Consider the following 22,110-nt stretch of genomic DNA (forward strand, 5'->3'; position numbering starts at 1 on the left):
TGCACCGCACCCTTGTGGTGGTGCTGCAAAAAAAAAAATGCTACTTGTGCAGTAGTGCTGTAATGCTACTTGTGCAGTAGTGCTGTAATGCTACTTGTGCAGTAGTGCTGTAATGTGCTGTAACATGCCAAATATCCTTACATATACCCTCCTTTTGTTTTTAGAACTTGGCTATAATCCAAGCCAATTCCTAAAAACAACTTGTTCTATTTTTTTTTTTTTACAATATAGCAATCCAACAAAATGAATATTCATGTGCATCAATGAAAATTTGCAATTAACATTTCATCTGAGTCCATCAGTTCATAAAATGTTCCACATTTGCCTTCTCAGTGGAAGTGGCATTACTTTAAGTTTAAATTTTCCAAGTCAATTAAAAACAATGAAATAAAACAATTAACTAAAACAAATAAGTAATATAACAAGTTAAAATAAATAATTAAAATAATAAATACGTGGAACTTCATATGCCGGAACTTTTGCTTTGTCTCTTTTGGTATATCCCGACCAGCGAAGTTATTCGGTTCATTCGAGTACTCTTTCATCTTGGCAATCTTGAATCCACAGTAGTCATCTCTTTTGGCATTCCGGTTATTTTGTCTTCACCTCCACCTGGAGGCAGGCATCTTTTGGTCTTCATCCAGGGGACTCCAGGACTCCATCGTCTCCCGTGGCCTCTGATCCCGGAACCTCCGATCAAATAATGTTAATCGTCTAAATCAAAATAGAAAATAAACAGATTAAGTACATAGCACAATACTAACTTCATCCTTTTGCCAAAAATAAAACATGCTTGGTAAAAATACTTCGTTTTTTTTTTTCTTTTTTCTGAAATTAAACACAAGTTAAAAGAAAACAAACACATATAAAACAGCATTCAATATTTAATACACTTTCTCTCTGCACACCAACCACGAGCTTCCGTTATATGTGCATTTATTTATTTATTTATTTATTTATTTATTTATTTATTTATTTATTTATATTATATATTTTCACATATATTACAGTGTTTATGTGCCATCCTAACAATCAACTTTTTTTTTTTTTTAACTTCTTTGTCACTGCCTCCTGATCACACCCATTTATTTTCTCAAGGGACTCTATCCGTTTCCACATGCTCAAGCTGCCTGATCTCATGTCTGGGATGGCATGGTTTGATCTGATTTACATGGACAAACTGCTCTATTGCTGTTTCACCTTCATTTTTCAAAATTTTATACACTACAGGAGAGACTTTATCTATAATTCGGAATGGCCCCTGCCAGGCTGCCAGAAATTTAGAATTTTTCTGTTTTCTTTTTCCAAAATGAAACTTGTACACCTGATCCCCTACATTGTATTCCTTTACTGATGTCTTTTTGTCATAATATGACTTAGCACTGTCAGCAGCTCTTTCCAGATTTCTCTGCACAAAAGCAAATGCATGTTGCAAATGCCTCCTCAGTTCATCAATATATTCATGAACTGTGGATGCACTCACTAGAGTTTGCTCATGTGTTCTGTATAGTAGGTGTTGTGGTAACACCATTTTCCTACCTGTTAATACCTCATGGGGGCTAACACCTGTTGCTTTGGCAGGAGTCGACCTGATTGCCATCAAAACCAATGGTAAACGCAAATCCCAGCTGGAACCTGCTTCTGCCACAAATTTCTTTAAAATATCCACAACAGACCTATTGCTTCTTTCAACTGTACCTGAAGACGCCGCCCGATATGCGATATGTAGTTTCCTTTTCACACCTAGTATTTGCCATACCTTACTCATTAGAGTACTTGTGAAATGACTTCCTCTGTCTGACTCAATTCTTTGTGGCAACCCAAACCTTGAGAACACATAGTTCACCAGCAATGTGGCTGCTCTTTGCGCACTACAATCTGGTGCGGGAATGCACTCAATCCACTTTGACATCAAACATACCACACTCAAAATATAGCGGTGTCCCCTGCTCGACCTTTTTAAAGGACCTACATAGTCTATTTGCAAATCTGACCATGGGAGAGTTAGGCCTCTTTTCATCAATGGTGCTCTATGCATTGGTGAAGCAGGTTTAAATTGGGCGCATACTAGACATCCTCTAGTATATAATTCCACATCTTGGGACATATGTGGCCAGTAAGCATAATCTTTTAGTATTTCTAATGTCTTTTGTGAACCTCTATGGCCTGCAGTTATGGCATCGTGTGCATGGTGTAGCATTAGTCCTCTGAATGAAAGGGGTACTACCCACTGTATTTGCCCTGTTATGGACTCTCTAATCATGAGTCCATCCTGTAATCTAATTCGTGTTTTGTTCTTTAATAACACCCTCAACTCTTCTTTTCCCATACAATCATTTTCTGTTAAAGGATTTTTTTCAGGATCTATCAAATGATTATAATAGATTCCCAAAATTTGATCATTCTTTTGTGCCTCAATCAAATCTTGGTCTGGCGTGTCATGACTCCACTGCACCACCGGTTGATCTACCTCCTTTGGTGCTTTAGAACGTGTGACTGCATCAATTTGTATTTCACCCATCAAATAATCAATAGGTAGCAATTCTCCCATCACAGCCCCAATCTTAGCCAGATGGTCTGCCTTATCATTTCCCTCCTTATCCTCCCCTGGTGTTTTTAAATGCCCACGAATTTTTCTCCAGTATATTGTTAAATTATTTTCTGACACCAATTTGTCTATGGCTTCTATCATTTTTCCATGTTTAAGTGGCTTTTTGTTGTATGTAATCATGCCTCTTGCTTTCCAACCAGGCAAATACTCCACAAAGCTATTCCGTGCATAGTCAGAATCAGTCACCAGGACAATTTCACTGAACTTTTTATCAACTGCAGTAGCAATTGCTTTATAGATGGCTGCCAATTCCGCTACCTGACTGCTCCTATCTCCAATCCTCATCCCTATACTAGGAACGCCTTCACATTTCAACCAGACATTTCCTATTCCTGCCACTAATTCTTTATTACTGTCATTTTCAATGTGAAAAGCACAACCATCCACATATACAGTTGGCAAATCCTTGCATGTTTTTTCATCAAAAGCTTTGTGTGGTGATTGTTCAAATTCCTGCAAACTAGCTTCCACTTCCATTTCATTTGGTATTTGTTCAGCTGCACAGTCATGTAAGTCAGCTAACCCTTGAGCAATTGGGCTCTTTTTATTTTGTCCATATCTTACTTCTACGGGAAAACCTTGTAATGCCAGCGTCCATGAAGTGATTCTGGATTGCGCTAGATTGCCTGATCTAATTCTTTTACTCTCTAAAAATTGCAAAGGTTGATGATTTGTTTCAATAATCACCTTTTCTCCCTGAACAATGGGGCGAAAATGTTGTAGCGCCCACACAGTGGTTAATAGGGCCTTCTCGCATTCATTAAATTTCATTTCAACTTGGGAAAATGCCTTACTTGCATATGCAATGGTTTTGTGATTCAAATCGTGTTTTTGTGATAACACTGCTGACATACAATGTTCAGAAAAGCCTATTTCTATAAAAAAATCCCTGTCCTTTATGGGGTATGCTAAACATGGTGCCTTTACAAGACATTCCTTCAATCTAGCCACTGCATCAGATTGCTCTCTTTCCCATCTCCAGGGAGTATTTAGTTTAAGCAGTTTAGTCAATGGTTGAGTGATTTCTGCATAATTCTCAATGAACTTTCTGTTATAGCCTGTCATCCCTAATAAACTTTTTACTCCTTTCACATTTTTAGGATCTTTTAATCTTTGTATGGCCTCTATTTTCTTCCTTTGTGGATTTAGCCCATGTTCAGTCACTTCATGCCCTAGAAAGTTCACTTTTTTCTTGCACCATTGTGCTTTTTGCAAAGATACTTTGGCGCCTGCTTTCTGCAATTGGCCAAGCACATGTCTTATTTCATCAAAATGGCTTTTAAGGTTTTCATTTTTTATCAAGACATCATCCACATAAACTATTGTCCCTCTTTCCGCTGCATCCGGCATGGCCTTTCTCAAAAATATGCCAAATTCACTCCCACTATTGATGTACCCGAACGGAGCTCTAAGCCAGGCATATTGAGTCCTGTCAAATGTAAAGGAAAATAGGTGTTGTATCTCCTCTGCCAATGGCACACACCAATATCCAGATGTGAGATCTAACGTGGTAAATACATTTGAACCATGTATCTGAGCTAGGCCCTGATCAATGAATGGTAGTGGCCATCTAGATACTGGTACTCTTTTATTTAACTCTCTTAAGTCTGCACACAGCCGCCATTGACCATTTGGCTTTAACACACCTAAAATAGGCGTATTGGATGTGCTATGAATGGGCCTAATTATTCCCCGTGATTCCAAATTTTTTATAATCTCTGCCAATGATTCTAAACATGCCAGCGGTAGTCTATACTGGCGTACAAACACTGGATTTCTGCTACAACCTTCTGGTAGTGTGGCCACATGTAAATCAGTTAAACCACAATCATAAGCATCTTTTGCAAATACATCCTTAAACTCCATAAATATTTCCCTCAGATTGCGTCGATCCTCATCGCTGTTACATGCATCCGCTAAGGAGATCTGCTCTTCTACCATTCTGGAAAATTCTGGAAACTCTTCTGGTAAAGGAATCTCAGCGCTTTCCTCTAACTGTGTGGCTGTGTCTTTTTGTAGGGCTGCCACTTTCAAATATTTTGGCATATCAGCTTCCACTTCAATGGGCTGATTTCCTGTTTCATTTTCATTTAAATTAAATATTATGCAATCCTCTTGATGGCAGCACACTGTCTCATTTGCATCATAAGGATACACAGAATGAATTTTAAATATTCCTTTGCGCTGAGAGTCCAGGTGTTCTGGTAACTCGCCCCTGGCATCTACATATTTTTCAGGAATATTCCCAATCACCATGTTATTTAAATCTGCCGTATAATGTGATTTTTGTATGGCCATTCCTAATGGGGAGTTTTCCTCTAAATGAACGTCCTGACAACCTTTATTATTTACCATGATTTTTACAGATCCCTCACCAATCTCTACCAATGGAATGTATTCATAATCCAGGCCTTGCTGTTTTATGGATTCATTCAGGCATACAAATGCATCAGAGCCTTTCATCTGCTGTCCATTTTTGCATTTCAGTGTTATTGCAAACTGTTTTGTAAATGCAGGAACAATAGTATTTTTTCTCATCTGTAATTCGACTGCATAAGGAACTAGTTGTGCACAATGATAAGCCCTTCTTTTGTCTTCAAATTCAGGCGCCGGCCCCCCTAGGCGTGACCATATTTTTTGATTAAGGAAATCTAACACCATACACATTCTGTGCATGATGTCATTGCCCATGTAAAATTCATTTTGTGCTCCACTCACTATCCATACATTATGGTAAATTGCTTTCTGCCCAATGCTAATTTTAAGCATGCATCTGCCTGTAATTCGGTTTTCAAAGTCTGGACTGTCCAACCCAGAAACATATTGGTTTTTAATCCTAAATTTCGGGATTTCTTCCCTCTCCATAATTTTTTGCAACAATTTCTCATTAATGAAACTCCTTTCATGTTCAAGCGCTAAAGTGGCTTTTATTGTTTTAAGATAATCATTTATACCAGCGTGAACCCATGGTTGCTCATCTTCCATGTGTATCTCTGCCAGAGTGGTAATGTGTTTTTCTGAATCTGTTTTAGGAACAATATTCTGTTTGCATGTATTCTCTTTTAAATAGAAACGTAATGTGTGTTCGTCTATGGCAGTCTGCCAATCTTTCCTTGGGTCCAAGTATATTTGTACAGGTAGTTTTTCATTGTCGCTCTGATCTTTGTCTTGACACCTTAATATAACAGTGACACTAGGTATGCAGCTATTCTGGAGATATACCTCCACAGCATCATTTGTTTTGGCAACGGTGTGACATTCTTTTATATTGCTGTTTTGTGATTTTAGTTTCTTAGGCCTCAATGGTTTTTTGGTTAAGGACCACAGCACTCCATTCACCCCATCTATGAGAGGAGACAATCTTTTCAGGCAATCTGTCCCCATCAGAAATGGAATTTCACAAATAGATGTGATCAATACCTCTTGTTTCATTCTGTGCTTTCCTATTTTTATGTCAACCTCAGTTACACCTATGATGGGCACCTCCTCCCCATTAAAGTTATGCACTGGGCCTTGATTTGCCTTCACTGTGATCTGACTCTGTGGAGGCCTCCCTTCATTGATACTCTTTACCAGCTCCTTGGACATAATTGTGGCCTGTGCGCCAGTGTCAATCATAGCAAAGGTGTGGCATTTTTCTTCTACAGTGATGGGTGCATAATATCTGTCCTCAACTTCCTCTAATACACATAAGAAATGTGAATTCTTACTGATTTCAGAGCTCACCTTTCTCAGGCCTTTTTCACTTTTGGCTAAGCACATTGGTAAATGAAAAGACATTTTTCCCTCCTTTTTACCCATTTCTGTGCGAGATATTTTATTCATTTCTCCATGTTCAGAGGTTTTTTGGAGTGTGGCCACCGTTCGCCCATCCATCTGGGTAACATCAGAGACCACATTACAACCTTCCAACTGAACATGTGTCACAACATCATTCAGCAATTTGTCATTTTTTAATTCTGTGCATTTGTGATCATTTAGTGTAATACCAGCCCTTTCAGCCTCTTCAAAAATATGTGGCTCAAAGAATTTTTCAGGTGATTGACTTGTACCCTCCTTGTGAGTATTTCCTTTTTCTGTCTGTGTTTGGTAATTGTTTTGCTTGCCCAGGGAAGGAGCTATGGCATCCCCACTTACTCCCTGTTCACTGGTATTCCCCATGCATGAGTCATTTTTCTTAAATCTGTCCCTTTGTTCTTTTGGAATTCCTAATGTTTCTTTTTCATTTGTGCAAATCTTTACTGTTTTATTTAGCTCTAAGTTAAACCGTACCTCTTTTTTAGAAGTATTTGCACTTTCTGTCACAATTTCATTTACTGGTACTTTCATTTTTAATCCATTAGACATCTCAGAGTCGTTATGCAAAATTATATCAGAGCTATCTGTCATTTTGGCACTGCAGTTATCATGAGTACTTAGTCACTTTTCGGAAGCCCCCCGGTCATTGCTATGGCCATCAGCCCCCTCTTTGGAAGGTTGTTTTTGCGCTGTATAGAGCTTTCCTATTTGCTCAGCTAACATTTTCACTTGGGCCTCAAGGCATTGGAACCTTTCCACCTCTCTAGGATCCTCTTTCTGTGGCCTAGGTCGATATTGGTTGTTTTCCCCCTGATTGGATCTATTCTGATACCTCTCAGGTGATTGATACCGGTTGGGATGGTTTCTGAACTCTTGATTCATTTGTGGAGGGGAGCGGGTTGCACCCATCCTTTGATTATAGTCCCCTGGTGGGGAATCATTGTACTGGCGTGGACTGTAGTTCACGTTTTGCTTCATGTCCTGTTTCTCAGATTGTGGGTACTGGCCCCTATATTGATTTCCATTATCAGTAAATCGATCCACATATCGTGGCCTATCCTGATTACCATATATCATGGTGCTGGGATCAAATCTGCTCTGTGTCCCCAATGACTGGTAGGGACCATCATTTCTTTGATCTTGATTTTGTCTCTGGTTATTGTTCATACCTGCCATATCAGACCGGTATCTTACCCGGGGTCTATCTCCTAAATATCTAGGGCTGATGTAGCTCTCTCTATTACTAGGATCATGTGATTGGAATATTGGTACAGTAAATGGCGATCTTTGTTGATTACCCCTTTGTTCAGGTGTCACATTATTTTTACCTTGGCTTTGAGCAGACTCAAGGGACATTTTGGCTGACCTGATTTCCATTACTGTGGCTGAGGGTTCTTTAGATTTAGGCCTAGTATCTTTCATTTTATCACTTTCTCTACCCTGACAATAGAGTACCTCATATAGCTTGGTGCTTTGATGTACAATCCATTCAAGGGACTTGTCACGGTCAAATTCACGGACCAATTGGGATATAATGTCTTTCTGTAGCCCATAGAAGTATGCGGTTTTAAACTCATTGGAATTTGAGTCAAAAGATACATCAAAGCGAGAGAATGCTCTTTTTAAGTCTTGTAAAAATTGGCGAGGTGATGTATTAGGTCCAGCAGTAATAGTGTACGCAACTTTCTTTGCCTCCTGCAATGACTGAAAAGGAGAAAAATGGCGCCTAATTTCTTTTTCAAACTCCAGCCATGTCATATTCTGCTGTTCATTTAATCCCCTTATGATGCTGGCCGTCGGGGCATCTAAAGTTAAATGAAAATATTGTCTGTACTGTTCCTTAGGTATCTGGAGCGCTTTAAAAATGTCATGCACCGCTTCTAAGTGATCCTCAATGCAGCATTCACCTCCCTTTTTAAATGGTTTGATCAGGGCTTTAATGGATTTCATTATTTTTATGGGGCTACTTGTTGCAATGCATGGAATTGCACTATTTTGTGATTCAATCCTGTTTTCAGGTGTATGAGATTGGTGGCTGCCCCCAACGGGAGTATCAAATCCCCCAAGGGCGCTGCAACCAAGTTCAGTCACCGGCCCAGTCACTGGGGCACTAGCTCTTTGGGCAGAGCTAGAATTCACCTCCACTCCATTGAATGTGGTACCCTGCCGCCTCTCCTGGGACCTGGGAATGCACATTTGCTGTTCTAAGTCCTTACACTTTTTAAGGAGTCTGTTGGCTTCATCATGCAAATAATTATTTTCATCACTCATTTTATTAATTGCCTCCTGCATATCGCACATTTGCATTTGGCATTCATTGAACTCTTTACTTCTCTTGTCTCTTTCTTGGATCATTTTAATCATTTCTTGTTCTACACTCTGGAGATCACCTTCTTTTTCGCAATGTTCTTTTTGTAAAATCTGCATTTCTGAAACAACCTCATCTTTATCCTGCCTAATGTGATCCACTAAGGCTTTTAAGTGTGTCAATTCTTGCTCACTATCTTCAAATTGTTTCTTGTTTTTGGATAACTGAGTATCAAAGTCTCTGCATTTTAATTGCATGTCTTTTTGGCATACATCCAATTCTGCTCTCAACATTTCCTGATTTTTACTTGCCCCATCTAATTCAGTCTTTAACCTGTTAATTAGCTGAGTATCATTCTCTTGCATTCGCAGTGACTTGTTTAAAATAAACCATATTTTGCCGCATAGCCGTATTAAACAGTCTTTCTCTGCACTTTTATCGGCTGCATTCAATAATCTTGTAAGGCAGACCTGAATTATGCTGCCTTCTGCAAAAATATTGTCTAGTTTTTCTTTCTGCACCTCACCCTGAATGCGGTTACTCCATTCTAAGGTACTGTTCGAAGACCAATTCCCATGTGCAAATAACTTTGCCTCTAAATATTGCACTAGATCTGAGAATGTGGTTTCCCTTTGTGACATTCTGAAATTCGTTTTTAGTGGCACACTGCTATTATAAAATGGGTTCCCTTTAATGTGCAAATGGCAGTGTGAGACACGCTTGCCACGCCCAGTAGGTACTCTATGATCACTTTCCCGGCCTGCAACGCACCATAAATATGTAGGGTATTTTGTGGAGATTTGGGGCCTGACGGTATTTTATTACCGCTGAGAAATAACTTAGCAATAATCACTCTTTGTATTCAGATTTGGCCATGTGCAACAATAATACAATGGACATGCATTATTTCAGCACCCAGACCTGCATATTTGGTATACGTGGTTGGTGGTATTTTGGTGAGCATAATTCCCTTGTTTTATTTGTGGCCCCAATGTCCAGAATCCCTTATCTTCGCTTAGATTTTTCGTGTGATCACTAGAGAGACCTCAGACCTGCATTCTAGGGAAACCACAATTTCCAGGGATAGTGTTGGTGCGCCACCATGGGCAAACTCACTGACTTATTTACGACAGAGAGCTATATGTGGTAGTCTTGTGGTAATTTCCACTACCTTATATACGGTAGGGAGCTATGTTCAGAGAGTCTCTCTTCCCGTTGGCTCATGTACCTCCAACAAGTTATACTACAGTCACTCACAATTATTCATACTGATTCTGACATACACACATCTGTCTTAAAATGACCATTGCACTGTTTAAAAATCTCCCCACATCATTGGCATTGTAATGGTAAATAGAAAATAAACCACCCGTCTGTTTTCAAATATTTTCTGTATTATAAAATTTGCATTTAGACATAATCTCATTCTTTACAGCAATAAAAGGGAACAATCAAAGCATTTTCAATGACACACTGCAATTATAGTGGCGGAGAACAGAACTTAAATTGCAACATTAGCACTTGATTAAGACACGCACGGGACTTTCATTTTTCTACACTGACTGCATACTTTCGTGCACACACACAGCTCCCCCAGTTAGGTAATTACCTTATCTGTTTAGAGGATTCTCTCTGTGAATGTGGCTCTCTTGGCTCAACTCCAACGAAAAGGGACGCTTGCCTTCTCAAGCCGGGGTCATTGCCTGGAATTCTCAGCTTTTTCAGATAGGACAGCCTCTGCCAGTGGAAATGTAATTCTTTCAGCTTTCCCCAGTCTCGACTGCAGCAGGACACCCCCACAGCCAGGTCTTCTCCCCAGTAGTGCAGAAAGATGTCTGCCTGTCTTTTTCCCTGCTACTGCCCACTAAAACTTTCCTCTCAGCCCTCTTTATGACGTGTTCCAATGAAATCCATCATCTCTCATCCTCCTACTTTTAAACAATAGCTTCGCTTATACATTTGCAATTGTTGCAAATCTGACTTCCTTCCTCCTGCAGTTACTGTGCACAACAACACGGATAATCAGGCAGAGAAGAGAGGAAAAATCTGCACACTCATTTAACTGGTTTTCAAAATATGCCTAATTCTGCAGTAGAGAACACATTTTATTAGTGAGTTATAATAAAATAAGGTTTTATTAGTCAGGTTAATGGTTAATATGTTAGCTGTTAATTTTCAAATGTGTCTCTAGCAATATAGGCATTTCAGGTGAAAAATAGTGTGCATTTTTAAATGAACACGTGTGCTTTTAACTGTAAAAATAGCTTTGCATCTTATATGTTAAAATCGTTTTTTGACTGAATAGCCTGTCTTTCCTTGTTAATCTGCTAACCCATATAGCAATGCACCGCACCCTTGTGGTGGTGCTGCAAAAAAAAAAATGCTACTTGTGCAGTAGTGCTGTAATGCTACTTGTGCAGTAGTGCTGTAATGTGCTGTAACATGCCAAATATCCTTACAACACCCAGGGTGTCACAGTCGTGTCCACTACACCCACCCCAAGCCCCATGACCACCCCTCACCCCATTTGGAGGCCGACGCCAGTGACGATCCCTGCCTCCACGACTCCGACCTCAGAGATTCTGACATGTGCACCTTCGAGGAGGACAGCACCTTGGATGTGGGTCCCACACAAGCTCCATCAACCACCCCGGCTACCACCACCCCGGCTACCACCACCCCGGCTACCACCACCCCGGCCACCAGCACTCCCGCTACCAGCACTCCCGCTACCAACAACACTTTTGAGGCTTGCCTGTCGAGGGTGGAGGCACAACAGGAGTCGATGCTAGACCTAATGCAACAGTATATTGCCGATGGGGAGGACTCCAGGAGAGACATATCTAATGCCATTGGGGAGACCACAGCAGCCATCACTGCAAACACTGCGGCCGTTAACGCGTCCGCAACCCTCATGAGGGACTGTCTGGGGCAGTGACGCAAGTCCTGACGTCCATCCTGCTCCAAATGCAGGCAGCCACGCCTTGGAGCAGGCATGGGACCAGCCTCTGACACGTCCACTGCTACGACCCCTTCAACCTCTGCCCACTCAAGCCCCATGCGGATGACCCGGAGAAGTGCATGGCACTCGGACAAGCCACCCCCAGATGCCAAGAAGGCCAAGAAGTAGGGCGGCCAGACAATGGCCGTTGGACACATGGACATTGGTGAAGGGAACGATCTTCATTGTACATTTGGGGACAGCTGGGGTTTGTAGGGTGGGTTGGGGAGTTCACTGAGGTCATTTGGGGTTTGTAGGGTGGGTTGGGGAGTTCACTGGAGTCATTTGGGGTTTGTAGGGTGGGTTGCGGAGTTCATTGGGGTCATTTGGTGTTTGTAGGGTGGGTTGGGGAGTTCACTGTGGGTTGGGGGGGAGTGTTCACATTGTTGCCCGTTTGAAAAATACACCCGTTGTGTGCTAAAAATGCAATGGCTGGACATTCTTCATTTTGTGCATGTACTTTTAATGTGTGATGGTGTTCAGTGGCCAACTCCAAGAAATATAAGTGTGCATGTCCACATGGAGCCAGTGTGTCACTGACACATGTCTATCATAGTCCCTGTGTTTCAGAAGTATTCGTGAATTAGTGCTTGGCATACAGCATGGCCATCCCGTGCATCACGTACTGGCAGGGGGGCTACTTCACCTCCGTCTCCATCCTCATCATCCTCACCCGGGCCATGCATGTCAATGTCAGGTGGCAGTGGTACATTTCTCCGGACATACATGTTGTGCAGCATGACACAGGCCATGGTGATCTTTGCCACCTTCTCAGGCCTATATAGGAGTGCCCCACCAGACCTGCTGAGTCAGCGGAACCGCGCCTTCAACAGGCCAAAGGTCTGCTCAATCACAACACGGGAACGCGTGTGCACACAATTGTACTCCTCTTCACGGCTGTTCTGCGGGTTCCGCACAGGGGTGAGTAGCCACGGCCTCAAGGGATATCCTCCATCACCTGCAAGCAGATACAAATAGGTGTGTGTCACTCTGAACTGCCACCTTCAGGGAGCACAGTCATGGAGGCAGCTATTTGGTGTGGGCATGCACATGTCCCTGTACGCATGCAAAAATGTTACCTAAATGCAATCTATACTGTCATGAGGTGTAGTAGTCTGGATGGCGTTCAATAGATAATGCAGGGTGTAATCATGTATGCTGAGGCAGATGTGCTGTGGTAGTGCAACAATGTTTAGCCTCCAATTCATGCTGTTCATCCCTCACTATGCATGGTCACACTGACCACATTGCCACAGTTGCCATTCTGTTCATTCATGCATTGCTTGCCATCAACATGGTGGCCTGTTTGTGCCTCTTACTTGTTGTCATCGATATGCATTGATTATGATATGTGGCCCAGTGATGTGTCATGTTCTGTTTGGCTGGATCAGGTCAGGAGTTTTTAGCTCTGCATGCATTCTCCAATCACCGGCTATTGGCACCCAGGTGCATTATGCCCCCCCTTTCCCACCCAGGTGCAGTATGCCCCCCCTTTCCCACCCAGGTGCAGTATGCCCCCCTTATGCATCCCCACACATCAGTACCCCAAAGCACTGCCATAGGACAGTTGTGCTACTCACCAAGCAGCCAGGCACGTGGTCCAGCATGTCGCTCCATGTGACGGGGTAGCGTGGAGTTACGCAGTGCCATGGCATCATGTGTTGATCCGGGATATCGGGCACAGCAATGTGTGATGATCTTGCTGGAGTCACATACCATTTGCACATTGATGGAGTGGTATTGCTTGCGATTGCGGTACACCGCCACTATGGCATGGGGGCTACCAATTCCACATAGGTGCAGTCGAGTACACCAACACAATTGGGCATGCCTGCCAGTGCATGGAAGCCCACTTTGGTGTTGGCTATCTCCTGGGCAGTCCATGGTAAGGATATGTGGCTCCTTCCATGCTTCAGGAGGGCATCCAGCACTTGGTTCAACATGCGTGAAAATAGTGGCTGTGAAATGCCATGCAGCTGGCCCACTCTGTGTTGGTAGGTGCCTGTGGCCAGGAAGTGTAGCACAGACACCACCTTTAGTAGCAGGGGGATGGTAATGCGTATTTCTATGAGGCTGGCAATGTCGTTCTGCATCATGTCCACTATGGTGGTGATGGTGTCACGGTCCAACCGGTACAGGGTGTGGATCTGCTCAGGGGTTAGGTTATAGGGGCTGGGTCTGATGCGAGGGATTGGTAGATGTCTACGAGGCACTGCTGCCTGCGCTGGTGGTAATTGCTGGGCCTGTCTCACCCTCCTTCTTCTCCTGCGTCTCCTCTGTACTGCCTGTTGTTGATGCTGTAGTTGTTGTTGTTGTTGTTGCTGTTGTTGCTGTAGTTGTAGCAGTATGGGCATGTCCTCCAGCGCCATGATTGCAACAGCTACTGATAGCATTTTGGTGTTGGAAGGGGTGTGGTGTATGGGTGTGCTCATTTTGTACAGGCCCAGCCTCCATTGACTCCACCTGTGGGGATTGTGTGCACCTGTGGCAGCTGCCTTGTATCCTGATTGCTGTTTGCGGGTGGTCCGCGATGCCTGTATGGCCGGCATCGTGCAGCCCGTGATTACCGGCTTCGCGATGCCGGTATTTACATGTTTACGTGGGTTGTGATGTCCCCCTATTACCGGCATGCCAGTATTTGCTCCACGAAGGGGTGCGTGTACGCGCCTATGCCGCTATTGGCGGCACCGTTGTTTAGGGTGCTGCTTATTCTGGGTTTGTGGGTCGGAATACACCGGAGCGGTAAACGATGCCGGTATTACCAAAACGGCATCATTTTTCGCTTACCGCCAACCTCGTAATGAGGCCCTATGACTTTCACTTCACATTGAAACTTCAAAACGCTCAACTAAGCTTGTCTCAAGGTTTCGGCACAAATGTTTACACGCCTCAGGCTGTATGCACATGGTCAAGGAACACACTCAGGAGGGTGATGGGTACCGGATTAGCCTTGGCAAGGCCTAATACAAAACCGTGAAACCGTGCTGTGCTCCTGCTGGAGAAAAACTTTTCTAAAGAGCCAGATGGCTAGTATTGCTTTAGAATTGCACTGGCTAATATGCCATCATGGGATGCTTGTCTATGGTGGGTGGCAACGCATATATTTTCTTTAACTTTTCCTGCACAGATGCAAACACACCCACATCAGCTGCTGTTGCAGTGGGATCTTGTAGGCCCATCCAGTATATTATGTCATACATGCAGTGCATTATGTCATACATAACCCTACATATTGTTTTGTAAAGGTTTAGGTCCATTTTGCTCAGCTGCATCATTTTCTGGGTCTTGTTCGAAAGGCAGAGCGGTGTCCTGGGTGACAACTCTGATGGGCACAGCTTCTGGGTGTCAGTATGATAGAAATGTACATCACAGTTGGGTCACCCTTACACTATACTTGCCTTATAAGACTTAATGAAAAGTGTCAAAATCCTTAATCTTATATTGTTTATCCTCACAAAATGTGTGTATTTTCTAAACACTTGTACACCACATATTTTGGACCCTTCACTTTCATTATGAAGTCCCAACACCCCTTTTCAGCATGTGTTTCATTCACAAAACAAATCCTAAGAAATGCCCTTGTAAAAAGACAACCTGCAGAGAAAGGAGTGAGAAATAGAATCCCACAGATGAGAGAGGGAGATCATCCGGGCGCAATCACACCCACACATGCGCCCCAGCTCATGGTTTGCTTTTGCTGTGCCCTTTTAAAGAGTTCTCTATTGCTGGCATCAAGGACAATAGCAAAACAAAAGAGGTGATGGCTGGAAGGTTTCAAATAAATCTTTAACTCTGGCATTGCTCTAAGGAGCCATCCAGACCATCGATCTTCACCTGCTAAGCCATTGCAAAAGGGAAAAGAACGTATGCAAATCAGGCTTGGTCCCACCCAAAAAAGGGCAGTCCATCCCGAAGTGCTAGGTCACTTCCCTGTGCACGAGACCACGAGACCACAAGCACCCCCAGATAAGTTTCTTCCTCATTGGGCGTCATGAGTGAGGAACCAAGGACCATTACATTTCCAAGGTATGGAGAAAGAGGGAACAGTAGATGGTAGCATGTCTGCCTAGTTTGATACATTTCAGTATCAAGTAATTAAATGTAATATTAATAAGGAAGATCAGCTGACATGTTCTCTCTAATGGTCTTTGACAGATTTCTCTATTGCACTTTAAAGTTTATTTACATGAAAAAAGTTACAGTCTGCGCAAATCATGCTTTGCATTGTATTCGTAAAAAAGAACAGTAATTGAAGCTCCACTTTTGAAATGATCAAGCTCATGCAGAAAGATAAAAGGCTCAAAGAGCAGACTACATAGTTTAGTCCAATATTACATATGCAAATGAATACACAGACACTAAATAAATACCTTATTAGCACACCCTGTTGTCTGTGTCTTTATTTATTTCCCTCAGGGGATAAGCATGGAGCCCCACAATCACGGCCCAGATTAGGACAGGTGCTACTCTATGCTCCCACTTGCAGCCCCTGTGTACTGATTATAAACCCCATGGGCATGCCTTTGGCGTTTTCTCGTTTTAGTAGGACGCTGCTGGTTGTCCTTGTTTTCAGTCAATGGCCTGCGTTTTCACTAAAGATAGGATACAACATTAGAAAGGCCTGTCCTCTGGGTAAATATGATGCAATGTCACTACATGCAAATGAGGCCAAATGTCACGTGATGTGATGGCATCCGCTAACCCTGTTATTTTTAATGAAATTATGCCACTGCTTCATGGGTGTCTCTGTTCAGAAAGAAGTTGGTGGTCTGTAATAGCTGTGTCTAAAAGCACATGCAATGCTTTAAGTAAGCCGGGGCCTGCCAGGGGTGGGCCCCGGCAGTTTCCAGAAAGTGGGGTTGAGCCGGTGCCCTGCCGGGGCCCCCGGTCCCACACAACATTGGCGGGACGCATTATCCCGCCCGGCCGCCATTATGTCAGGCAAGCTGACAGAAGTGCCAGCCAGCCACAGCGACGCTGAGGCTGGCTGGCACTTCTGTCAGTCAGTGTAACTTCCTCTGATGACCCCTCAACAGGGTCATCAGAGGAAGTTACTGTCCCTTTGTTTGCCCTCCCCAGGTCACTGACCCTCGCGAACCCGCAGGCTCCATGATCTAATATGCAGATTAGATGACGGAGCTGCGGGTTCACAGAGGGTGAAAGGCGCCTCGGGCTCAGTGATCTCTGCTCCAGCAGATAGATCACAGAGCCCGAGGCATCTATCTCGGTTGGCAAAGCTTTATAAAAGATGCCTTGAATTGTGTACGTTTCAAGCCATATTTTATAAACGTAGAAATATTTCTATGTTTATAAAAGACGGCTTGAAACGTACACAATTCAAGGCATCTTTTATAAAGCTTTGTCGACGGACAAAGCCACCTTGGGTTTTGTCCGTCCTCTACGCTTTATAAAAGATGGCTTGAATTGTGTACGTTTCAAGCCATCTTTTATAAACATAGAATTATGTTACGAATGTCTATGTTTATAAAAGGCGGCTTGAAAAGTACATAGTAAGGTAAGCACACAAGTTTGTTCACTTTTCAAGCCACCTTTTATAAACATAGAAATATGTAACATTGCTATGTTTATAAAAGATGGCTTGAAAAGTACACAAACCATAGTAGTACGCATATAAACATATAAACGCTAACATATATTTATATATTTGTTTGCGCACCTTACTATGATTTGTGGACTTTTAGGCCACGCCCACAATGAAAGCCACGCCCCCCAAACGAGCCCCCCACCCCCTCAATTTCTTACCCCACAAGGAACTGGTAGGGGGCTGGAGGAAAAGCAGGAAAGGATAATTTGGGAGAGGGTGTCAAAAAATATGCTCCCATCCTAGTTAGTCATCCCAGGAGCCACTGTGTTGTGACTTTGGTGGCGTGTTTGAATGTCCTACTGGAACTCTCAAAAGGATGAATCATTATGTGCAAACCCTGTATCCACCATGATTTTGTTCCCCATAGACTTATCCATCTGCTAATATCCCCCGATGGAAATGCGCTCATCCCCAATACCCGGTTTGCTATCACTGTAAGATACATACCATTGTGTTGCTTGCAGAATTGGCAATGGTCTTCTTGGAAATTGGCGGGAAAGCAAGGACTTCCTTGCAGTCTTCCTGCTGGTAAAAACAATGACATTTGAATAATCCTGCATAAATTTGCATGCACAATAATAATCCCAGCATGCGCCTGAAGAACATAATGTTTCAGGTGCTGACATGTTTTCACGTTGTCAAGTATAATAAATGAATACATAAATAAAATACAATTTTAAAAAAAGAAACTCAAGTTTTTAAAGCCACCAGTAGTTTCAAAGGGTGAGGCATCACTCTCCCGCTCTCCCACCAAAAAGCACCTAAATGTTCCTCCCTCTGGTAAGAGAGATAAGACCTCTTACTGAAAAGAAACAGCAATTTGCCCCAAGGCAGAGTGAATGAAGATGTGAGGGGTGGAGTCTCTTGCCTTTGAAAACCCGGTCTACAAAAGAGCAGCCATTTCATCTTTAATTCAGTCAACCCAAGAGCAGCAGAAGGTGAGTCGAGAGAGAGGTAGAGAGAGAGAGAGAGCGAAAGAGAGAGAGAGAGAGCGAAAGAGAGAGAGAGAGAGAGAGAGAGAGAGAGAGCAAGAGAGAGAGAGAGACTTTTGGGGGAGGGCAGGAGAATATGTTGTCAGTTTCCTTACATACTAGCTGGTTAGGTCATATTATATTATGTTGAGGCCTCATTAAAATATAATGTTTTTCTTGGGGTCGCTCGAGGGCCAGCAACCAAGGAGGCCCACACAAGTGCACATCGGACTAATTAGTTTGAATACCCACAGTGGAGCATCACAAAAAGGCTGGTGACTCAATCCCCCCCAATGGTGATGAAAAACGGAGCAGATTCGGCCGAGCTCGACTGCTGACAGACCCACCCGGCTTCCTATAGGGAAAGCAGCCTGCCTTTATTTGCCGGAAGAGAGCAAGGAGCTGGGAGCTGGCCCGGGAGGCCTGCGTTCCCCAGAAGGTGGACAGAAGCAAGGAGGCAGCCTCTCAAGGTGAGAGAGCTGCAGGCTGGGTTTGTAACATCGCACACCGGACCAGGTGAGATATAGACCCGGTGCTGTGGCCGGCTCTGGGTACTCCGGAGCATGAGGAGACCGGCCGCAACCCTCGGAGGTGGCGCAGTGCCCCCTCGCCATCCCTGAGAGAGGCGCCTAGCTGCAACCTGTGAAGAGGAAACCCTGCATTTAGAGATAGGGAGAGCCTCTGAGGTGGGACAGGAGGAGATGAAAGAGGGTGCAGAACACCATACACCACACCAGATATTGACTTGGTGCTGTGATGGGCTCCGAGTACTCCGGAGCACGAGGAGACCAGCTACAACTCTCGATGGTGCAGCACCCCTCGCTACCTTGGGGGAGGCGAATAGCTGCAGTCTGTGGAAGAGGAAATCCCGCTTGGGTGTGAGTAACACTGTGGACCAGAGCTGGTTCAGTGCAGGTCTGGTGTGTTGTGGTGAGTGGACTGGCCAAAGACGGAGACAGAAGCTCATCTGTTAAGTGGCCCTATGGTATAACCCATTCACAGGGGGAAATAAGGCAGAGTGACCACAAACACCCCTCAGTTGCAAAGACTGATACTTGGCTGGGCGCCCCCTTCCCCTTGTGAACTAAGAGAATTGGGGGATTCTAGAGGTGAGGCGAACAGCCCATAACCAGGAAGAAGTGGTGGGAGTGCTTGCTTGTTCACCGGAGCTGTGAGATCACTGAGGAGAGTACTATAACCAGAGGCTGCGGTGGCTTTGACTAGACACGTCAACCTCGCCCAGGTTAGCAAGGATGGAGGCTACAACAAGTTCCGGCCGGCAGAAAGCCAGGACAGAATCTGAACAGGAGCGCCCTTCTGAATTGAGCCTGGTGCTGGCCGAAATGAAGTTTGGTTTTGCTGTAAACACCAAACTTGACGGTATGGAATTTAAAATGGACAGAATGCAGGAAAGAATGGAAAAAGAAAGTGGCCGACTCAGGGAGGCAGAGCACAGGGTTGGTGTACTTGAGGACATGAGTGGTATGGTCAAAGCTGCAATTCGGAATCTGCAGAAGGAGGTCAAGGAAATCCGAGACAAGAACAAAGATTTGGAGACCAGATTCAGGCGTAATAATTACCGGGCCATGAGTCTATTCGTCTCGCAATCTGGAGCAGTTCATGGAAACCTTTTTTAAAGAGGTGCTCCATGACTCGGAACTATCATCTCAGTTTTTAGTGGAGAGGGCACATAGAACCTCGGAACAGACTCTGAGGATGGGACGGAATCCTCGCCCAGTCATTGTTAGACTTCTAAATTACTGTGACAAAGACGGTATACTGAGAAGAGCACAGGAACTAGGGGGAAGTCAAGTACGAAGAGGCAAGGGTATGCATTTTTCAGGATTTTACACTCATGGTGCAGAGGGCACGATTGTCCTTTTTGGCTGTGAAGAAACTCCTAAGGGATAGACAAATACAGTATACCATGTTGTACCACCGTAGGTTGAGAGTCGTGCACAATAACAAGATATTGTTCTTTACTGACCCAACTGAAGTAGCAACCTTTGTGGAATCTCTGCCTAAACATTGAGGGCCAAAAGAGCTCGACTCGGGAAGCTTGATTTTTGGGTACTTATGTTGGGCCAGGGGGATGAGCTGCTCTCTGACAGCAGAGGGTGTATTGGAAATGTTTGGCTGCGCAGCTGGGTGTGATGTGAAGGAATAATGTAACAAAGAGGATCTATTGCTGTACATCCTTTTGTGATGGAGCCCCTCCCCCTGTAAAAAGGGAGCGGATGTGGGCGGATTGTAGGAGGTTGCCGGGTCCGATGCCCTGGGTAGGCACCCTAGCTCGAAATGGTGGATGTTAAAGTTGGGGAGGGAGGGAAAGGGTCACTGCCAGTTGGGGGTTGGCGGTTGGGATAGAAAGGTACCTGCAGTTAAGGCAGTTTTGGGGTTTGGAAGAAAGGAGGTCATAGAGAGCGGGGTGGGGAAAGGGGGAGGGAATGGTGGGGTTTATTGAAAAAAAGGTTCATCTGATTGGCACTGCAGTGGTTGAGTGCACAGCTAAGTTGTATATCAGAGAGGCAGGTCCAGTGGAGGGCATCAATGTCAGTGGGATTAATGGTACGAGACACAAGCCCTGATAGCTGTACCCTCCTGAGCTGGAACGTTAGGGGCCTTAACAAATCTGCTAAAATGCGCAAGGTGGTGGCTTACAGTGAGCGACATGGTGCTAAAATTTTTATTTCCTCAGGAGACTCACCTGCAGGGCATGCAGAACATGGGACTGGCGAAATCATGGGGGGATAACAGATTTCACACATCTTTCTCTTTTTATTCACGAGGAGTATCCATAATTATTTATAACTCTTTGGGGTTCCGGCTCTCTGCACAAGAAAGCGATCCAGAAGGGAGGTATGTTATTGTGAATGGAGAAATTGCGGCCTGCCCAGTTACACTTGTGAATGTTTATGGGCTGAATGTGGAGGATCCTGGTTTCTATTTCACCCTATGATCAAATGCTTGAAGTATTCACATACACACTTGATTGTAGCGGGGGATCTGAATGCAGTGCTGCAGGCAGGGCTGGATAGATCCTATGTGGTGGCCGGCCTGACTCCCTGTCACTAAGGCTATTCAAGGGGGTATGTCGGATTTGGGGCTCATGGATGTGTGGAGGATGTTGCATCCGAGTGAGAGGCGCTACTCCTTTTACTCCTCAGTGCATGACTCATGCTCACGCATTGATTATGTCCTAGCTAGACCAGAGCTTATTCGGGGCAGTATATCATGTATGATGCTACCAAGGACACTGTCATATTACTCCACAGTGGCATGGACATTCCGGTTGGCCGGCCTATCATTAGTCAGGCGTCGCTGGCAATTTAAGGGACAGGACTTACTGGATGTGGTTTATCGTAGTGAAGTGCATGAAACAGTAAAAACCTACCTCAAGCTCAATTGGGCTCGGTACATTCTGCAAGAACGCTCTGGGAGGCGTTCAAAATCACCCTGAGGGGACACTGTATTTCGACTGAGTGTGGAGTGTTGAAGAGTATCCGAAATAGATTAGATGGCCTGGAGCGTACCCCAGTAAATTTGGAGAGTTGCAAAGGTGAGCGGGACAGCGATGAATCCTTAGCTGAAGTCCGGGAGGTTCTGAGTGAATTTAATACAGAAGCGGATAGGGAGGTATCATTCTTAGCCACACCGCAATGAACCCGTAGATATGGGGAGCAAGGTAGGCCGGACAGATATCTAGCGAGAATGCTGAGTAATGCAAGGGGTCAGGTTGACATACCGGCAATACGCCGTTCAGATGGAGCATTGTTGAACGACCCAGGAGATATTCTGGCGGAATTCAGGCAATTT

The 22,110-nt window shown here is 44.1% G+C and overlaps 1 protein-coding gene across 1 annotated transcript in view; it reads right to left on the reverse strand.

Annotated features, from left to right (window-relative positions):
- Nucleotides 1-22,110, reverse strand: part of LOC138516394 (uncharacterized) — a 746,393-nt gene that overhangs the window by 564,226 nt on the left and 160,057 nt on the right. Inside the window, exon 3 of the mRNA XM_069631475.1 lies at nucleotides 17,771-17,848. Coding sequence (XP_069487576.1) covers nucleotides 17,771-17,848 — 78 coding nt within the window. The remainder of the gene's footprint in view (nucleotides 1-17,770; nucleotides 17,849-22,110) is intronic.

This window comes from Ambystoma mexicanum, chromosome 6q (assembly GCF_040938575.1).
Source record: "Ambystoma mexicanum isolate Mex_15411 chromosome 6q, UKY_AmexF1_1, whole genome shotgun sequence".
Taxonomy (NCBI): domain Eukaryota; kingdom Metazoa; phylum Chordata; class Amphibia; order Caudata; family Ambystomatidae; genus Ambystoma; species Ambystoma mexicanum.